General features: G+C 38.0%; 3 protein-coding genes across 6 annotated transcripts; 1 reads left to right on the forward strand and 2 right to left on the reverse strand.

The window, feature by feature from the left end:
* Positions 1-719: 719 nt before the first annotated feature.
* Positions 720-1,100, reverse strand: RB195_021345 (uncharacterized protein; the record flags this gene model as incomplete). The annotated part of the gene is made up of 3 exons (XM_064208039.1): positions 720-739; positions 832-966; positions 1,034-1,100. 3 exons carry the CDS (start codon positions 1,098-1,100, stop codon positions 720-722), a joined length of 222 nt encoding a protein of 73 aa, XP_064063920.1.
* Positions 1,101-2,702: 1,602 nt separating this feature from the next.
* RB195_021346 (uncharacterized protein) lies at positions 2,703-8,183 on the reverse strand (the record flags this gene model as incomplete). Of its 2 annotated transcripts, none has more annotated exons than XM_064208041.1 (6): positions 2,703-2,900; positions 3,425-3,571; positions 3,970-4,051; positions 4,125-4,200; positions 5,087-5,231; positions 8,178-8,183. In XM_064208041.1, 6 exons carry the CDS (start codon positions 8,181-8,183, stop codon positions 2,703-2,705), a joined length of 654 nt encoding a protein of 217 aa, XP_064063921.1. The 2 variants fall into 2 exon arrangements, with proteins under 2 accessions (XP_064063921.1, XP_064063922.1); XM_064208040.1 differs by lacking the exon at positions 8,178-8,183 and adding an exon at positions 8,036-8,086.
* A 963-nt stretch (positions 8,184-9,146) lies between these two features.
* On the forward strand, positions 9,147-15,643 carry RB195_021347 (uncharacterized protein; the record flags this gene model as incomplete). 3 transcript variants are annotated; one of them, XM_064208043.1, is made up of 25 exons in its annotated part: positions 9,147-9,222; positions 9,295-9,410; positions 9,477-9,572; positions 9,642-9,716; positions 9,793-9,924; positions 10,035-10,214; positions 10,658-10,867; positions 10,922-11,048; positions 11,113-11,225; positions 11,282-11,398; positions 11,759-11,849; positions 11,912-11,999; positions 12,171-12,301; positions 12,382-12,435; positions 12,509-12,605; positions 12,684-12,802; positions 12,906-13,064; positions 13,450-13,512; positions 14,125-14,238; positions 14,296-14,387; positions 14,440-14,538; positions 14,594-14,714; positions 14,772-14,936; positions 14,991-15,094; positions 15,542-15,643. In XM_064208043.1, the coding sequence occupies 25 exons, from the start codon at positions 9,147-9,149 to the stop codon at positions 15,641-15,643; spliced, it is 2,841 nt and encodes a 946-aa protein (XP_064063923.1). The 3 variants fall into 3 exon arrangements, with proteins under 3 accessions (XP_064063923.1, XP_013297431.2, XP_064063924.1); XM_013441977.2 differs by lacking the exons at positions 13,450-13,512; positions 14,125-14,238; positions 14,296-14,387; ... (3 more) ...; positions 14,991-15,094; positions 15,542-15,643 and having other exon boundaries at positions 12,906-13,072; XM_064208042.1 differs by lacking the exons at positions 9,147-9,222; positions 9,295-9,410; positions 9,477-9,572; ... (12 more) ...; positions 12,684-12,802; positions 12,906-13,064 and adding an exon at positions 13,336-13,381.
* Between the last annotated feature and the right edge of the window lie 3,130 nt (positions 15,644-18,773).

Below are 18,773 nucleotides of genomic sequence, written 5' to 3' on the forward strand. Positions count from 1 at the left end.
TGTCATATGTTCACCTTCTATGTACCTATATATGTAAATGTTTGTTATGATTTCCATCATTCTCACACAGTTATTCGTACTTAGTGTTATCCGTTGATATGTTTCGTCATAATATACTAATTGCCAGTAGAAAATGGCCTATAATTTTATTATGTGCCATGAAAAGGCAAAGATTCTGATCTGGTATGGTAGTATTTATTGTCGTCGATCGCACTTCTCGTTAAGCAGTTGTGTTTGCGTCGTTCCTCCACCATGGTTTTGCTGAAAGCCTTTCACTCACTTTTATGTACGCCTTGATGTTGTTCTTTGATTCAGTTCAGTCTAAAGTATGTCTTACTTCCTCCTGAAGAGAAAAAAAATAGGAACAAATTTACAGTTGCGTTTCTCAGAAATTATGAAAATAAATCATTAAGGAGAAATTTGTATAAGTATCCCATCCCATTTGAAACAGTTCTCTATGGTATTCGACGATGACAAGGTAAGGTTTGCTGGACAATGGATTGATGGATCTTATTCAGGATGCAGTTAATTTTTCACACCTGGAATTAACCACTATTCTCTTAGATGATTAAGTTCCGAAGATTCCGCAAATTAGTGTTACAGGACAGATTTTAATATGGATCGAATAACGATAACGGTACATAGGGGATCAATTGTACTGAATTTCCCTCAAGTTGGCTGTCACTTATAAACGATGAAAGCTATATGGGCGAATTTCATCACGAGTCATTTTCCACCTCTGAAAGAAACTTGGATTTAGTGGAAAATCACTAAGGGCTAAATTAGACTTGTAAAAACGAATTTGGGTATCTTTGAACGGGTAACACTTGCCCTCCCTGATCTCCCTCCATCCACAATCGAACACACATCGCGGTCCACCGGACGAATACAGGTACGAGGCCTTATACCTGTAGCTACCACAAGGATGGAATCTCGTTATCCTCGATTGAAGAATTCGCCTTGATTCTGTACATTTATTTTTGTATTAGACTGATGAGGACTTGGTTATACTTTAACATCGTCAGTAAGTAACCTTGTCCCTCAAAATGTTGCCGATGAGCGTAAAAACCAAACATGCATTCGATTCTTGAAGGCAACATTTACGTTCGGAAAAGTACTTGATTTTCTTGCAAATGGTAAAAATGCGGAACCTACAATTGCTACATATAAGTGCGAGAATGTACACATAAAATTGGAAATGAGTGACGAGACCATCCGGTAATCGATTGGTGCAAATCAATGACGATCGGCCGGTAACTGCTCGACCATTCTTTTTTCGCGCTCATTTTTTTATACAGTATATCGAACGTTTTCGGCAGGAATCGTGAAAACTAGAATACAAGAAAAATTGCACGAAACTATTTCCATCAAAAGATAGCGAGGAATGTTTGTTTTGCAGAGGGATAGGTGAAGGCAACGAGTATTCCATGCCACTTTTAGTGAGTTTAGGTGAAATTATACCAGTAACAAAGCAACTAGTTTTACAGGAAGTCGGTTTAATAGGTCGAAATAGGTAAAAAAAAAGAAGAAAGAAGTATATTGTTATATGTTTAAAAATCGAGGGTTAATGTTTCTAGTGCTTCGATTCCAACGATTCACAGTATCACGGGCCTGGTTCACAGGGATCCTCTGCGGTAGATCACAGCGAATGGACGCCAAAAAAGAAATTTTGACAAGGAATTACAGTAACTGTTAGGATCATGTAAGCCTACCTTTAAAACCTGATGTTCTATGGTAAGTAGCTGCTCTAATCTCATTCATCCATTAGAGTTTGAACCATTTCCTGTCGGTAATTTTATGTTAAGTTTACTTACTCTAGTCGAATTTACTATTACAACTAGTTACTCTAGCCGAATTTACTCTTGGTTCAGTGGCGATACGAAAAATAGCCCTCTTAGAATTACCATATTTTGCCATCGCTCGCTACTTTGTGGATGTTTTCCATTAAAAAGCATGATTTCAGCGAATTTTTCACTTGTTCTAGTTCTTAAAAGTTCTTTTTCAACTTCTTTCTAAACGAAATTATGGCGAGATAAAGTCTTTGTTATTATCGCTAATGACAGGATCTTATGGATATTATGTGCTCTAAAGTTCTTCGATCTATTATGGATTTCATTAAAATTTGGACGAAATGAGTTAACGTGGCAAGAAATAGTTGTTTTGTTGTTCGGAGATTACGAGCAGCCACGTTCAAAGTTCTACGAACGATTACAACGATAAGAAAGTAAGGGAAAAACTAGCATGTTTTACAACTATCCGTGGGAGTAAAGAAGCGAAACAATGAAAACAGATAACAAATGTATAGATCATTTTAATCGTCAAAACGCAAACCCGCAATAATAACTAACACCCAATTGAAGTAACCTAATGAAACTATACAGACCTGAATGATGGACAAAAAGCATATTAATCTATACATTCGTGATGTGTACAAACTCAGAAAGGGCAGTTTTTCAGGGAAGACGACGAAGAAAGACGCTCGATTTGAACAGAAAGGACACGAGCGCACAATCCTAAGATTAAAATCAAGCACAAGGATTTAGGACAATTGACCGGCTCAATTACAATAAATTTGAAATAATAGAATAAAACCGTGTTGAAATAGAACAGTATAGCTTTGATATGATTAAGATCTTAGTGGTTTTTTCTTTTCTTTAGAGGAGGATATGAGGTGATTTTGACAATGATAAATTTACAGCAAATTAGGTCATCGGGCGGAGCAATAATATTGAAACAATACCTAGAATATAAGCAGCAACGAGTTTTTGTGGCACAGTTAGATGAAAGTGATGTGGTAGAAGGGATTCAGAAGCTGCTGGATCTCCTTGAGTTGGAGCCATTAAGGCAATTGCACAAATTACAGCCACACCCAGACAAGCAAGCTGAGATGACGCGGTATTCTGAAACGAATGAAAATTTTCGTTGGATACCGTAGCCGTGTGAGTAGTTTACCGAATTAGACTATCTTAATGGAATCTTACTGTAAATGTGAGGATATTACACATACAATAAGTGAGAGTATTTTAGTTAGTTATTAGTTGTTACAGTTACTACTTCTTGTAACAATCAAATAGCGAGAAATCGATGAGGAATACGTGTGAAGAATTAACATCTATATCCTTTTTTATACCGTATAGTTTCACAACGGTGATCCAACAAGAAATTCATAATCAAGAACAAAAGATACGGCACAACTCTAGGTAGCTAATTGCCTGTTAAATCAATGTTCAAATATCCCACTAATCACTGCTGTTTATCTTACAATCAGTAGCCTTGCATTGTTGTACATTACACAATTTTTGTCATATGCAGAAGGCTAAGCTCACAAGACCTGCACATGAAGGAACAACGCACAAAAGCTGTTCCTCAATAGAAGTACTGTAGATTTGTAAACAGGGGGAAGTACAAACGAAATAAAACTCACATCATCGCGAGTTCTTGATCGAGTACGACGTGGTGATGCGAAATCTCCTCGAAATTCGTGTTCACTCATAATGCTACTGGTTGTGTCCGTAGCTGCTGGACTGCGTTCGCTAACGGTACGCAGAAGAAGATCGCGACTTCCCAAAACCTCAAAATGAGGCTTACTAGTGGCAAAAACGTGACATTTCACAAACGTCAGCGGAAATTGACTATAAAACAACGTAATAGGTGTCATAGATACGCCATAAATGTTAGTTAAATTATCGTTAACTAAAATACCAACTAAGTTGAAGTAGTAAACAAAAAAAGGATGTAACGAAAGTACTGCCAAGCCTGGTTCGGGTCAACTTCCAACTTCTGTGAGACAACAAAAGCGGGAAAGTTGTACGTAAATTTAAATGAGAATTAAAGCAATGCTTATCTAATCGGTTTGACCTAGTTCAAATAACGTGCCGTCAAAAAATCAACAAAAACATGACCAAGGCGATCAAATTTACTGAAAGATAAAATTAGTTTGTAAAATTAAGAAAATATAAGAATTCTGACTTCTGTTTCTCCAGGCCTCATAATTTCAACACGAAGACAGTCAGTCGTACCGACACTAAGCCGTGTAGTGCACTTCACGACTCTGGAAAAATGTACTCAATTAGATGATGAGGGAAAATTCCAGCTAACTTTACTGAATTAGAATAGATACTCACAAATCTTTACAGCAATTAGGATGTAATATTCCTTTTGAATTAGACACCGAATAGTTGCCAAGTGCATTGCATAGTACTAAAAATATATAAACATTTCACTACGAAAAACAGTAAAACACATGCAAAACCCCATAAAATACAAAAACATGGGGAATTCAAGATATTCTACAAAGAGAAACTCAAAATTTGAGCAATATCGAGTATTTGCTTCGCATAAATGATCGAGAAGGTGTCACTTATATCCTGCATATTTAGGATCACTCTAAAGATCAAAACAGTACTGAGATCCCGTGCCAAATCCGAATCGGGTGTAAAAAAAAATCATCTGCATCACCCTGTGTTTAATTATCGCCTAAAAAGAACGGACTTTCCGTCCAATCCTATAAACAATCCCGAAGAATGAGTTCCAGTCGCACAAAAGGCGATAATACTTAGAAGTAAAGGAAGACCTATAGGATGAACATTTCATTAAATAACTATTGATTGAAAAAGAAACATGCAAATACCATCTATCATTGTTGTTCAGAACTATTTTGTTCGAAACGAATAGTTATTAAAAACCTATGAGGATAAATGTTACCAGGACGGTAACACATAAATTATGAGGTACATGTAATCGGTTGAGGTGAAGTGACTGAACAGAATACATAATCCCGGTTTAGAATTTCCAGAAACTAATCAATAACTAAATATTCTTCACGAAAAGTCTGCATTGAACATAACGAACTAATCTGATCTTCTAAACAACAAAATGAAAATTAGAAATATATGAATTCAACTCTTTCTAAATTGAAAAACTGTTTCCTCAATCTATCAGAGTGTTTCCAAATTTAGTTCCTCTTAAAATAGTTCTTTCCTCGGAGGGGAAAACAAACATGTGGTGAAAGTGCTTACGTTGCAAAAAACACAGTACTCGCTTTCTGTTGAAACGAAAAAAGAAAAAAAAAAGTGAATCCACATACCTTTGTACTGAATTGGATAACCGTATGGATTATAGACGGTAATAACACGTCGTGGGGAACGTTCAGAAACAGGGAATTCTATCTCGCTTACAGACAGAAATACTGGTAATCTATTGGCATCACCATCGTCCATCCCTCCTATCTCCTGAAAAAAAAAACAATATAAGAATCAACTAGTACTGTGATATTCAGTTAGTTTAGTAACTATTACAGAGAGATATATTAGAATTTCAAATGAAATGATTATTTCAAGTAAGAGCATAATGATAATACAGGAACAAGTGCGAGTGAAAAATGTAAAACTAGCGAGGCGGACGGAACCACAATGACGTCACGACACGTGATGTGAGCGAATTGCACAGTAAAAGCAAATGATCGCGAGGAATAACACATGAGATGACCAGAAGTCTCATCGAGAAAACAGAGGACATGAGAGTAGATCAAACGAATCACTTCCTCAATGTGCAATCAATACAGAGTCAGCAAACGAGGACGAGACACGTTCCACGTGGGGCGGAGAAATGCTGAGTTATATTAATCAATCATTAGGAACAATAACATGAGAAACTAATCGATAAAATAAATAAACTCGCTAACCAGCAACTCAATCATGCAGTCTATGAACTCACGAGTTTTTATCAAGCACTTCAAAGCCTGGGAAATAATCGATAATTGAAGTACCCATCCAGAAAAAAAAAAACTCGACTCTCCGTTTATTCCTCCGTCTTTCACCAAAACATTGCGGACAGTATTGTTATGGAAGCGTAAGAGTGACGTCTTTGACTGCTTCCGAGAAATCGATAATACCCCGTTGGAAGGGAAGCGTTTATTCGAATTAATAAGTGTGACATTCTGCATTGAAATGAATGAATGTTTACATATTTGTATATTCAGTTTAAACAAAACTATGACTGCCAAAAAGTAGATTTTTATCTCAAATATGAAATGAAAGGTGGTTCTTCCTCAATTTCCGAGAATTTCAAGAGCATTCCTAATGTCGGTCACTGGATCCTCAACCTCGATGATATCGACTAACTCGATCACGATCGGAGCACTTTTTCACGTAAATTTACCAGTTTCAAACACAATAAAGGTCAGACCAGTGATGACTCATCCATTCATTTTTTGAAGCTATGCAAGTTCTCCAGCGTCCCATTTATAATTACAGATATTGACCATTATTTTGAACAAAGAAGAAATAAATAAAATCAAGCGTTTTCACCAATAAAACAAAATAAATTTGTTCAGAAGTCAGTGTATCAACAGAGGCCAGGTAATCAATAAAATAAAAAGAAATTTCACCGGAAGCGATTTGTCGTTGATCTTGTCAAGACAGGAAAATTCTGATTTGAACATCACAGAAATTGCTTGTATAGTAGATCCACAATTTGTTCAACCGGGTTGGCACGATGCGTCTTCGATTAAGGGGGCAGGGCAGGGAGAAGAACGGGTGTGTATTTAGAGAAAACAGCGCGCGTCGCCGCCTACGCATTGCGTCCACTCAGTTCAACTCTGCTCGCGACGAATACATTTATTTTTGTAGCGCATCTCCATCGTCAAACCAAAATAATCCACGAACTAACTGGTCAAATAATTGGCAAAACATTAATGGCATTAATTTTCTTTGCAGTTTATAGATTTGTATGAAGCGCAGTCAGCGCATTTATAAACCACACAACTTATTCAAATTTTTTAATAAGGCCAACGTCATAAAAGTATAGTGGTGTCAAAACGACATGAAGCACGGTGCAGTTGCGTAAGCAGTTGCGCTCGAAGCGGTGCGTTGGAGCGTAGCGGTTAGGATCGAGTGAGGACCACTGCTACCGACGTACATTGGCCGCAGTTCGCGATGGTCCCACATCGATTCCGCTGCTTCGAGCGCAACCGCTTACGCCACTGCACCGTGCTTCATGTCGTTTTGATCAGACTATATCACGCAAATTTTTTCTTCGCACATAATAAATTAGGGAATAATTCCTGGCTGAAAACATGAACACCCTCTCTCTTGACACCAGCTTACTTTTTCATTTTTTTTTCACTGAGAAAGTTATAGTTAAGTTAAGTCGTCCCCGACAAACACACTATATGTTCAACTGTATCAATTCTTCGCGTATAGAAAGTGTTAGGAAGACTGTTTTTGGTAAAGTTGACAAAGAGTGAGTTGCAACACGGTAGCTCGAGCAAGCATAAGTTAAAAGCGAGATCTCTGCATGTAAAAAGAAATCAAATATGTGAAAATTCTGATGAACATAGGAAGTGGACGCCATCGATCGATAAAATTAAAGTCAGACAGAATTTCTACTCTGCTGATGTCCCTAAAAAGGACTACATTGGAGTACACTTCTCTAACAAATCATTGTATAGGCCAATACGCATTCATAAAAACCTCAGCCATTCCGAATTTCAGTCTAACGCGTTGGCGCATCCCAAGCGGATTGATACGCCAGAGACTCTGTCCTTTATCCTTTTTTCTTGAATTCCATCTATTTCCAATTACCACTAATATATCAAATGAGAGAAAACGAGGTCCACGACTTCCTATTGTCCTTTTTTCTGCAGCTCGTGGGATTGCGTACTTGAAATTTCCCTCTGAAATAATGCGGTGGAGCGCGGCGGTTAGGATCGAGGGGAACTCTTGCTAACAGCATATACCGCGGCAGTTCGCGACGGTCCCACCTCGATCTAAACCAGTAGTTCGATCACACCGCTTCGAGCGCAGCCGCGTAAGCAACTGCACAGCAGCTTTTATCTACCTGCTCATAAAATCTTCAGAGTAAAATTTCCTAAGCGGGTAGCACTCTTAAGAGTTATGGTTTAGTCAAAACAAAATAAAGAACGAACAGATGCGTAAGCGGCTGCGCTCGAAGCGGTGCAGTGGAGCATGGCGGTTGGGATCGTGTGAGGATCCTCGCCACTGCCACCTATCGCTGCAGTCCACCATGGTCCCACCTCGATTCCAACTGCCGTCTCCACCGCGCAACCACCTACGCAGCTGTCCATGCTTCATGTCGTTTTGACCCGTCTATATCTCCACTGATTATTTACTCGACAAGCCGTTGCTCGTATAATTCTTAAATATGCAGTTCATTACCTGCATCACAACTTTTATCTCCGAACACACCTTCGGTCCATAAAGGAATAGCGCAGATAAGACTGCTGGTCTAGTGCCACACAACTGTTTCAGAAATGAAAAGACGAGGCATTTTCATCTGGAGATAACAACACTTAATGTTGATTATTTGCGTCTATGGTACTACAAAAAAGAGTGAAATGTAGTTGGGGGCACCCATTGGCTACTTCCCCTCTTCTAGAAGTAAATAATGAAATCAGTCGAGGCCCTAAGACCTAAGCATCAGTCTTACAAGATCTATGATATGAAAGCTAAAGTTACTCAGAGAAAAAAGTAAGATAGAGCGAGGGAAAGTCCAGAAATAAGGGAGCCATTGAGTGCCCTCCAACTATATCTTAGCCTTAAAAAGGAGTCTGAGATCCTCACTCCCTCAGAAGGTCAGAAATTTCCCGACAAACTACCTTAACTTACTAGTTCACGCGGGAAATCTCTCCTTGGTCAGATGACGTAGCACGGCATGATGAGGAGGGATAGGCTTCCCTCTAAAAGCGAACACCTCTTTTTATGGAACCTGCTGCCACATTCCCAAAGAATGATGATACAAATCAGATGGTCAAAAAAATGTATCATTTTGTGCTGTACACCTCACGATTCATGATTCTCCGATTACCGCCGATTTCAGCGAAGGTCCAGACACGACTCAGGGTAGCGGGGGAATTCAAAAGCAAATTTCTCGAGTTCGGCAAATTTTTGTGCCTTATTGATTGTTCATGTAGTTTGAAATAGAACGCATACGTACACGTGTTTAGGATAATTAGCATGTATGCTATCGACTTTCGTCACTAATGTCAGTTTAGATCGTTTGTGTATTATTTTGGGTCGGTATAAGCTTGTTTACTCCTTGTTTTTTTCCCGTAATTTCCTAGATAGGTAGCTCTATGTGCGTCTTATTTCAGTTAATTCTAGACTAAATTACTGGTAATTATACTTATGAATGTTCGAGAACTACAGAAGACACTAGAATCACAACATGAACAGCTTAAACTTTACGAGAAAAAACTGAAAGGTAATTTCACATATTTGTAATCGTACCTTTTTTCTTGAAACTTCTTTTTTTTTGAAAGAGTACTTATTTTAGATGTTGTACGGGCATACAAAAGCTTAGAAGCTGAAAAAACTGCCTTGCAAAAGGCTCTAAACGCGCTTTCACCTCAGGACAAAGATGAACAAAGTTCTTCCTCAACCTCTGATGAGGTATGGTGATTTCACGTGGACTTTCTCGAGAATCCTACTTTTATCTTTATGGTTATTGGGCTTTAGGGTACGGTTGAAAACTTGAAAAGCGCAATTGCTACCCTTACACGAGAAAATTCAAGGAAAGAAGCTGCTTTTCAGAATGATAAAAGGATACTACTTGTAAGTTTTGGTGAAAAAAAAACCTCGTTAACTAGCTATTTGTAGAATTTATCGAATTCAAATATTCAGAATGAAAATGCATCTCTAAAAGAGCAGCTGAAAAAGAGCGCTGAAAATAATTCGAACGCTGAAAGAACTATCAAGGTATTTCTTTCCTTTTTTATTTGCTTGGCTTTTTTAGGAGAAAATCTTGTTTACTCTTATCTTTGTTGTCGTCTAGAGTTTACAAATGAAGCTAAAGCAAATAGAGTTAGACCGTGAACGTGAACTGGTTGAACACGGTAAAGTACTGGCTGAAATGCAGTCAAGATTTGCCAAGGAACACCAGTCATTCGAAGCTGGAGCTAAGGAGGTAGATTCCTCTTTCGAATATTGTTTAGGTCTGAAGGTGATCTGCTGTTTATGTTCGAGTTGTCTAAATCTGTTCTTGTTTTGTTCACATTCATAATCTTTTGGGTTTAGAGTGCTGTTCTCTCCAAGAGAATTACCCAGAAGGACGAAGCTCTCAACCAGCTCAAAACACGTGAAGCAGAACTTCTTCGGCAGGTCTCTTCCTTAACGAAGGAGGTCAAAGAACTCACTGAGAAGGCTTATCATGTACCTTCCATTCAAATTCTTAAAGATGAGATGGCTAATTTGAAGGTATTTTCTCTCATTCTTACATGTTTTTGTTTATAAGTAACAATTTGCTCCAACGGATACTCGGTGTAGAAAGAATTTGAGAATGAAATCCTTGAATATTGACCGTTGTTTGCATTGATTGATGTGGAACTTTTGGTCTTTTTGACTTGCTGGGGTTTACTTCGTCCTCATTCCTGGATATGACTTTTTTTTTGCTAAATCGTGCTTTTCTAAGTATAGAATACTAGGTTTTTTCCATTTTTAACACTTACTTTTTTTTTAAAGGAAAGTATATGAATAAGCTGTGTCTTTTTATTCATCAAATTCTAATAGGTTATCGATTCTGCATGTGGTGTAACAACAGATCGATTTTATGACATTTTTCAATAAGTTGTGACTTCTATTTGATATGCATAGTTCATTTACTATGTTTTACGAATATGTCACCCTCTTTTTAATTCTAGATTGATCACGAACGAGAATTGCGCGATGCAGTAACAAAAGCGAAACACTCCACCCAGATTGAAGAGCAGGAAAAGGCCTCCTCAAAGATTGCCGAATTGGAAGAGAAAACAATGAACCTCTTGGCCACAGTAGCCAGGAGTGAGGAAGCTCGATCAGAAGCCTATGATGCTTTACTGCATTCAGAGGAAGAAAAAGCTGCTCTTGTTGAGGTAAGAAATAGTTTCTCGATAGTCGATACCTCTTTATTTGCTATACATTTGTAGGAATTGGTCGAAGTGCGCAATCGTCAAATGAGTTTAGAAAAAGCGTTTGATGACGAGGATGTAGTGAGTACCTTAAAATCTGCAATCGCGGAAATTCGCGAAAGAAATCCAGGTTACGATCTGCATGGTGCGTTAGTCGCTAACATAACATTGCTGTGTAATCCAGTGATTACCTTGAAGTTTTTGTGTAGCTCTCCTTGGGCCAGATCCGGAGAAGAAGAAGCTTGAACATGAGCTCCAAATTTTAAAGGATGAGTATGGTCAATGCAAATATCGTCTAGATTTGCTGACTGCTAACAATGCTGTTGGTTTTCTTTTTCGTACTGTTCTTTTGTTTTCGTCCATAGCACAATATTTTAGCAAGAAACTGATAATACTGGTAATTCGAAAGAAGTCCGTCTTGTCGCAGAGCAGTTTCAAAACAAAATTCTGAAGTTGTTGGCTGTACATGCTAAGGATAGAGCTGCTTACGAAAAGGTGAGAACAGCTTTACAGAGTAATTTTTCCATTTTTCTTATTCTCTATTGCTTGTAAACTGTTTTATCGTGACATCAACTTATTTGATAATTTGTTGGACGACGATTGTTTCCACTCTTCCTTTTCACAAACTTTAGTTTTATATATTTTATCGTTTGAATCTTGAATACACTGTCTACCAGTTGTCTCTAAAGACGTTCTAATTTCCTTTATTTATTCTTGTTTATCACAGGTGAAATAGTTGTATTTGTAGCTGTTGTTGCACAAAATTTTAACTTTTTCGCCTTTGCCTTTCTACTGATTTTGCTGAGGAAGTTTTGCGGTCTTCTCGACTAATTATCCGTACATTTCCCCTTTCAGTCTGCGCGTGATCTTAATGCGAGGATTTCTGAACTAGAACAGCGAGAAGGCCGACTTGTAACGGAAATGAGACGAGAAATGAATAATAGGAGTTAGTTTCTCGTTTTTTTTCCTTGCTGCAAAACAACTAACATGTTCGTTGTCCCCGTTTAGTTTCTGAAATGGAAACCGAAATGCAGAAGCAGCGTACCCGTACCATTGACGTCGTTGCAGAAAAAGAAAAAGAGCTGGAAGCTGCTAGGTTGATTGTCATTGAAAAATATTCCGCTTTTCTATTGCGTAAACTAACTATGTCAATTTAGTATTGTAAAGGCGTCTAAAAAAGAATGGTTTTTTTTTTGTAAGCTGCTGTTTCCTTGCGTAAAAGGATGTGATTAGTATGTTCGAACCCTTTAAAAATTTCTTATCCCAGATCAATTCTGGTCACACTTCGAAGCGAACAGATGAATGCCCCAGCAGATCCGTCTCAATCCGGCAAGTTAATCGTATCCAAGAGAAGATCCAGCGAACATAAACGTTATGCAGATAGAAGATATAGCACTGGTAAGTTCTGCACATTTTTAATCCATTTTTTCTTTTCATTGAAATAAATTTATGGTTATATGCGAGATATCGCTTTTCAGGCTCAAGGAAGAGTTTAGATGCAATTTCAGTGAGTAGTGTGGATGCAGGCACAGGTATGTGACCTCGTTCCCAGTTCTTTTCCCAAAACCTCACGTCTATTCTCTGGTTTAATTGTTGTTCGTTTAGACGGAAGTGGAATCCCTATTCCCATGGCAAATGAGTCTAGAAATATTTTCTATGAAGAAGAATTGTTGAAGAAGGATAGGGAAATCCAGGAAATGAGGTGCGGTGCGGTTGAGTTTCTCATGCGCATATTTTTACTGTTTTTGTAGCTCTTCGGTGAGTGTCGCTTTTGTTCCAGGAATGTTTCACATCAACTCGACTATCGCCTCCGGGAAATTGAGCAAGCAGCGCTTGTTAAAGAACTTGAACATCACAGGAAGACTGAAGCAATGAACGAAGAAATTACAAAGTTACAGAGTAAGTGTAGAAGTTGGAGGTTTTTTTTTCTTGGCGAAGCAGATATTGATTGAGGGTTTGATTGAGATTGGTCTCTCGTTGTCACTCCAGTTATTTTATTTAGACAAACTTTCTCTCCTTTCTACCGGCGGAGAAATGGAGTACTTACGCAACATTTTTGTTCAATTCATTCAGTCGAATAACTCTTCAGCCAAGAAGAACATCCTGAAAGCGATGGGGATGGCTCTCAGATTAAGCGCCAATGAGATGAAGTCGATTGATAGTAAATAGGTGTTCTTCGAACAAGGTGTAATTAAATTATAATTCTGCATATATATGTACAATTTTATCTTGCATAGTGAATGTCAGTGCTCATGGTTCGTGTTGTGATTCCCAGAAACGGTGCAAGCTCCTATTCCATTGTTCAGTTCATGCGCTGTTTACGCCAATAAATTTGTTTTCTCCAGGTTCCTCTGAAAACAATGCCGTATTTTTAGTTGGCAGATATACTTTAAGGATATTTCCTCGTGATTTTTATTCACTAGGTAAAAGTGATGAAAAAGAAAATCGCTTCACTAGGGTTGGTCGATAAACCAGCGTGTAAGCGCTAGTTTCTCCTATTTTCACCATTCCGACACAAAATGCATTGGATTCCGAGACTTCTGCAGTTTCGGACTACTATATCACTGTCGACTACATCAACGGAACTTTTTTCCTTTTTTCTAGTGAAGGTATGGTTGTCATTAGCGTTTGTAGCTGTATCTTTTCTTGACAAACAATTTGGAGGCCCATCTATACCTACTAGAAATACGACGAATTAGAAAACTACACTTACTTTATAGTTACGCTCAAAGAATATGTAATTGTTACTGGAAAACGAATATATTCCGTACTTTCTGACCTATCTTTCCTTCTAGGATACGCTGGGTTAGGATTAGTCATGTGAAGGATCCTTCATCGTTGATCACATAGGCAGATTGCTCAATAGCATTCTGATCGGAATAGAATTATTTCATTTTATGTTTCTTCTACTTTTCATTGAAATAGACAAACGTAGTATCACTATTCTGACTATAACTTCTTGAACATTTTTCAAGAAGACATTTTTTCAAGATGCAGAAACGATCATTCTTCTTCATTTGAGTGTCTTCTTAGACATTTTGAAGTTCGTTTGGTGAACAAGAACCGGAACTCATAACAATTATCGTCTGCCAACCAGCTGGAAATGAATGTAACAGCGAGATGGATAATTAATATGACCGTATTTCATATATATGTTACTGATCGATTGATTGTTGGATCTTCAACGGATCTTAAATCTTCAATCGTTTGTTTTTATCCAGATGCGTCTCGGTTACGAAATGAAATACGTATGATTGTGGTCTCCGCAATGAGTTCTGGAGAAGAACCGCCTTATATTGTTGCTCCTGAACAAGTAACTCTTCTTGTCCAGTACGGTACTACAATTTTTTGTATATGGTCACCCTAAAGAGAAATTTGAAAGCAGTGTTAAGGCTTTGCTCGGGTTCGGGAACCGTTGCAGTCTTCAGATCGGGCTTTCCTTCCCTCGGTTCCTAATTTCACAGAGTCTGTAAACCCTGCGGAGGTGAATCTTTCCCATATTTAGATTGTTTTTTGTGCTCTTATGTCATGTTAAGGGAGAAGAAGAACGTGCTCGGCTGATAGTAGTTGGTCGAAAGGCAAAAGCTTTGAAAAGAAGTAAATTAAGCAGTGAAGCAACAGCTAAGGAATTGAGGGTATTTTCGATCAGTGATTCCGTCCATTGTTTAAAAATTGATGCCCTTAGTGCAGGTGTCAAAAAACGACATGGCTGGCATCGATGCCTCCCCGGAAGAAATCATTGAAGTGATTAAAGAACTTCGGAAGGCGGAGAGTTGTGGGAATGACCAGGAGTTCATCAAATTTCTCAAAAGTTCGTTTTTTTTTTCTTGCAAAGATTCTCTTCTCTTGTTTGATATTTTCTTTTCAGTAGAGTCTGACATGAACTATTATCGCTGGTTCGACGACTTAGAAGTACCAGTTCCAAGCACAAGGGATTTTCGAGCCAGAGAATTAGTTTACCATGACTTATGGCGTAAAGGATACTATCTAACAAGTGGAGAACAATTCGGTTCCGCTTGGTTGGTATACGAAGGTAAAATTCTTGTTATTATTTCTGAAGTGAATGTGAAGATGTACCTTGTTGAAGGACTTCCGGGAACAGTTCATGCAAAGTTTCTTTGCGAATACATTTTGGACGATCAGAGCTTGCTACCACTGAACATTATTTCGTTAATGCGTGTGGCAACTCAGGTGAACCTATTTTCTTTACTTCTAATTCTACTCGTATTTCTACGGTCAAATTTCTACATATATTGTAGCAGAATTCAACATAATTGTGCTGAAAAAGTGTTTTTTTTTTGGAATTGAGGTGATAAGCTTATATCAAAAAGGAAGGAAGTAAGATCTAGGATACAATGATGAAAGTAGTGAGGTCAGATCAAACTGCAGAATTAGAGAGCAAAATGAGCTAATATTTTTATGGAACTTCAATTTTAGGAGGAAAGATAAATGATTTATTGCGCTCTTTGACAGAGATTGATTTGTGATGGCTGTCAATTCGACAGCGAAGTGTTGCGGATGATCTATCTAATAAGACGACTAATTGTTCGTTATTAGGAAACGTTAATACCTCATTCCTTTGAACTCGGTTTTTAGTTATTCATTGTTTGAAGTTTTTAAGTTCACATTTTTTTGCAGGTGAAGAAAAACTTGCTGATAGCAGTAGTTGCTTCTGACAGCAATGTTCCTCATTACATTAAATTCGATTGGTTCAAGCCGTATACCAAGGAGTACGAGTAGTCCAGCATCGTTGATTCTTTTCTGAGTAGTTTTATTTATGGGAGATTTATTGTTATCTATATTTCGCAGATCGTCTAATCGCAGCTTAGGTTCTACTTGAGAAAAGTCCCTTATTGTAGTGTTAGATAACATTTTATTCAATTGTTGCTTCAGACTTTGTTATTTATGATATTGTTGTTTTGAATATATGTTTTGGTTTCCTAGAGAGTTCTAATGCTGTTACGTTAATTTGTTAAGTTTTCGCCTGGTTTATTGTTATTGTCGTTTTCGTACTTTCTGGATTATTGCTTTATCTTTGTGTTACTGATACCAATGGAAAGTCTGCAGTTTTATAATCGGGTTTCTGCGGTATTGGTGGAAGTCTGATGAGTTTCACGTGACAGCCTCTTTCGTCAGTTTCTTTTCATTGTAATGCCATTTACTATATTGGAAATGAATCATCAACTTTAATCAGCATATGCTGCAAGTTCTTATTGTAATTTGAGCGTATATTCGCTGTTTAACGTGGTTTACGGTATCAGGTTTTTAAACTTATGACTCATTGTTGACATACTCACAGTCGTTCACTTCAAAACGAACATATGTAACGTTTCTTCCAGACAATTCAAGATTAATTAGTCTTTACGCCTGCAGATACGAAGGAAGGAACTCAGATTCTTTTTTTTTCGTATTCGAACATGTTTAGCTGTAATATACGAGGAAACCTCGAGTGTATCCCTCATTGAGACGTTTTATTAACCTTGCTACCTATGTTTAGTTTATTTACCGAAGATAATTGATGAGGAGTCAGCGACTTTAAAGCGCCAGACGTTGAAAAGAATGAAAAGAAATTCCTTCGATGTAAAACTATATGAAACAAAAATTGGTGCCTTAATTTGATAAAATGAATACATCACTTATAAGATCACATGAAAATGAAGTGTAGAAGTGAAGGACGGGGTAGAGTGTAGTTGTTTTGGGGGGGACCCCGGAGGACGCGATTCCCTGGAGGTTCCCTGAATTCCATGTTTGCATTGTTCTTGCGGAGATCAATGTTCTTGAGTCAACATTAATACAGCTTAATCTTTTGATATCGTCTGAGTTCCTCAAATTACCCCTTTAACCCTTTTCAAATTACCCCTTTAACCCTTTTAAATGAACTTCTGGAAAGTATTCAATAAATTAATAGCGCATTAGAAATGCATCAAATGTAACTGAGGGCGCACTGAGTTGCAGACATAATGTGCTGATCGCTCCAGATGACAGCAACGTTAAAAGTAAGCTGTCAGAACGTTAGGAACGAGTAGTTCTTTTTTTCTTTAAATACAAATAAAAGTAGGTTTTACACGATTCCCTGGAGGACGTAATTCCTAGAAAAAAAACAGTACGGTCAACAAAGAACTTTATATAACCCAGTTACACCGTGTGAATGAGGTTTCCAAAATCTTGCAAGTCACCATCTACAAAGATCGTATTTCAAAAGTTTGCGTTTGGAGTGTGGACCTGAGTAGCTGAGTGCAGCTGTTCAACAACGTCATTGTCGCCACGCACACACACACACACACACACGTTCCAGAGACGTTCTCGAGACATTGTCGCGCTCGCGATCGCATTTATTTGCTCGTTTTGCGACGTGCGGCGTGCCCTTGTCGCGCGATATCGATCGTATCGCGCCGAACGTCTGCCGCACTCCACTCCACGCATGATCTCTACGTTGAGCGGTTGCACCCTCACTGCGCTGTCCCCGCCCGCCCTCGATATTTTGTGTACAGCCTGCGAATATTGGTCAGATTTCGAGTTGTGACAGCTTTTTATAGTGCAAATTCTTAGTTAATGAGTCATCTTGAATGATTATTTAGTTGTATATTCCTGGAAACTAATTGCAGTGATGGGGAAAGTCTTCATTCAACGAAGCTTTCACTGTAACCTCTCGCGTCTTTTGTTTCGTTACTCTGTCGAGTCTGCCTGTAAATTCCTAGAAATTCAGTGAAGATCCGGTGTCATTTACAGAAGTTTCCTCTGTATTTTCTCTTTTTCCTTTTTGTCTGCACAACTCTGACTGTACGAACAGTAATAGAGCAATTGTTACTGACATTTGAATACTTGGTCTGCAAATAAGAAAGTTCCTCCCTGTAATTATTCTTATCATAAGATTTTTCTTCTTATCTGACATCTACTTGTTCTTATTCACCTTTTGTATTGAAAAAAGTGCCAAGTGGGAAACGTAAGTGAAGGAGAAAGTTGTGGAAGTTTAAAAAAGTCGTTTAAGTCAGTTAGCCAAATGTTTTCCTAGAAACCCTCATTTACTGTGTGATTTACCGTGATTAATTATGCTTTGATAACCACACTAAGATAGTTTTCTTTTAAGAATGTGTCTAACTCTTGTTAAAATACGCCATTGCTTGTAGATTCTGCATTTTCCGGAATTCCATATTAGTTTTTTTGAACAGGTTTTGTTCCACATCTAGTGAAACATTTATTTTTTGTATCATAACTCGATGTTGTGACTTTTCAATTTGGTCGTGCCTTAGAAAGAAAGGAATGACGATCTCACTTCACAAATGTTTTCTCTTGATTCAGAATGGGAATAAAAAAGGGAATAGAATGGAGATTGTTCACGCGTTTCCAGTGTTATACAGGATGTTCTGTAGGAGTTCCCTATTGTTTGAACAAACTTATTTTTTTCGTTGATTGTGTTCCTCTTCTATCATTTCACATTCACTAATACATTCACCACCAGTCTAAATCGGGTTTCATTGTGACTCATTCTTTTTTTCCTTCACTCTCCACTTTCCAGATGCTTTATCGAACGGGAATTTAAGTGTTCCTATTACCTAGATGGTATTTCTTGTCATGCTTACATATACATTTCTATTTTCAAGTAGACTTTTCATTCAACTAGTAGACATATTTGTTGACGTGAGCATCCATGCTCTTACGAAACGACGCCAAATTATGGACCAGTGAGACACGCAATCCACCATCCATTGTGTAGTTTGTCCCTGGTCCGTATGCTTTTATAGGATTTGCTGTGGAAGCACGTGTAGATATTTCACATCTTCTTTTCAAATCGCGTTATGATTAGAAATTGTTTGATTTGTCGAACTCATATAATTTCCTGTCCCGATTTTCATCAATCCTGAGCTAGTTC

The sequence above is a fragment of the Necator americanus genome, chromosome X (assembly GCF_031761385.1).
Source record: "Necator americanus strain Aroian chromosome X, whole genome shotgun sequence".
Taxonomy (NCBI): Eukaryota; Metazoa; Nematoda; class Chromadorea; order Rhabditida; family Ancylostomatidae; genus Necator; species Necator americanus.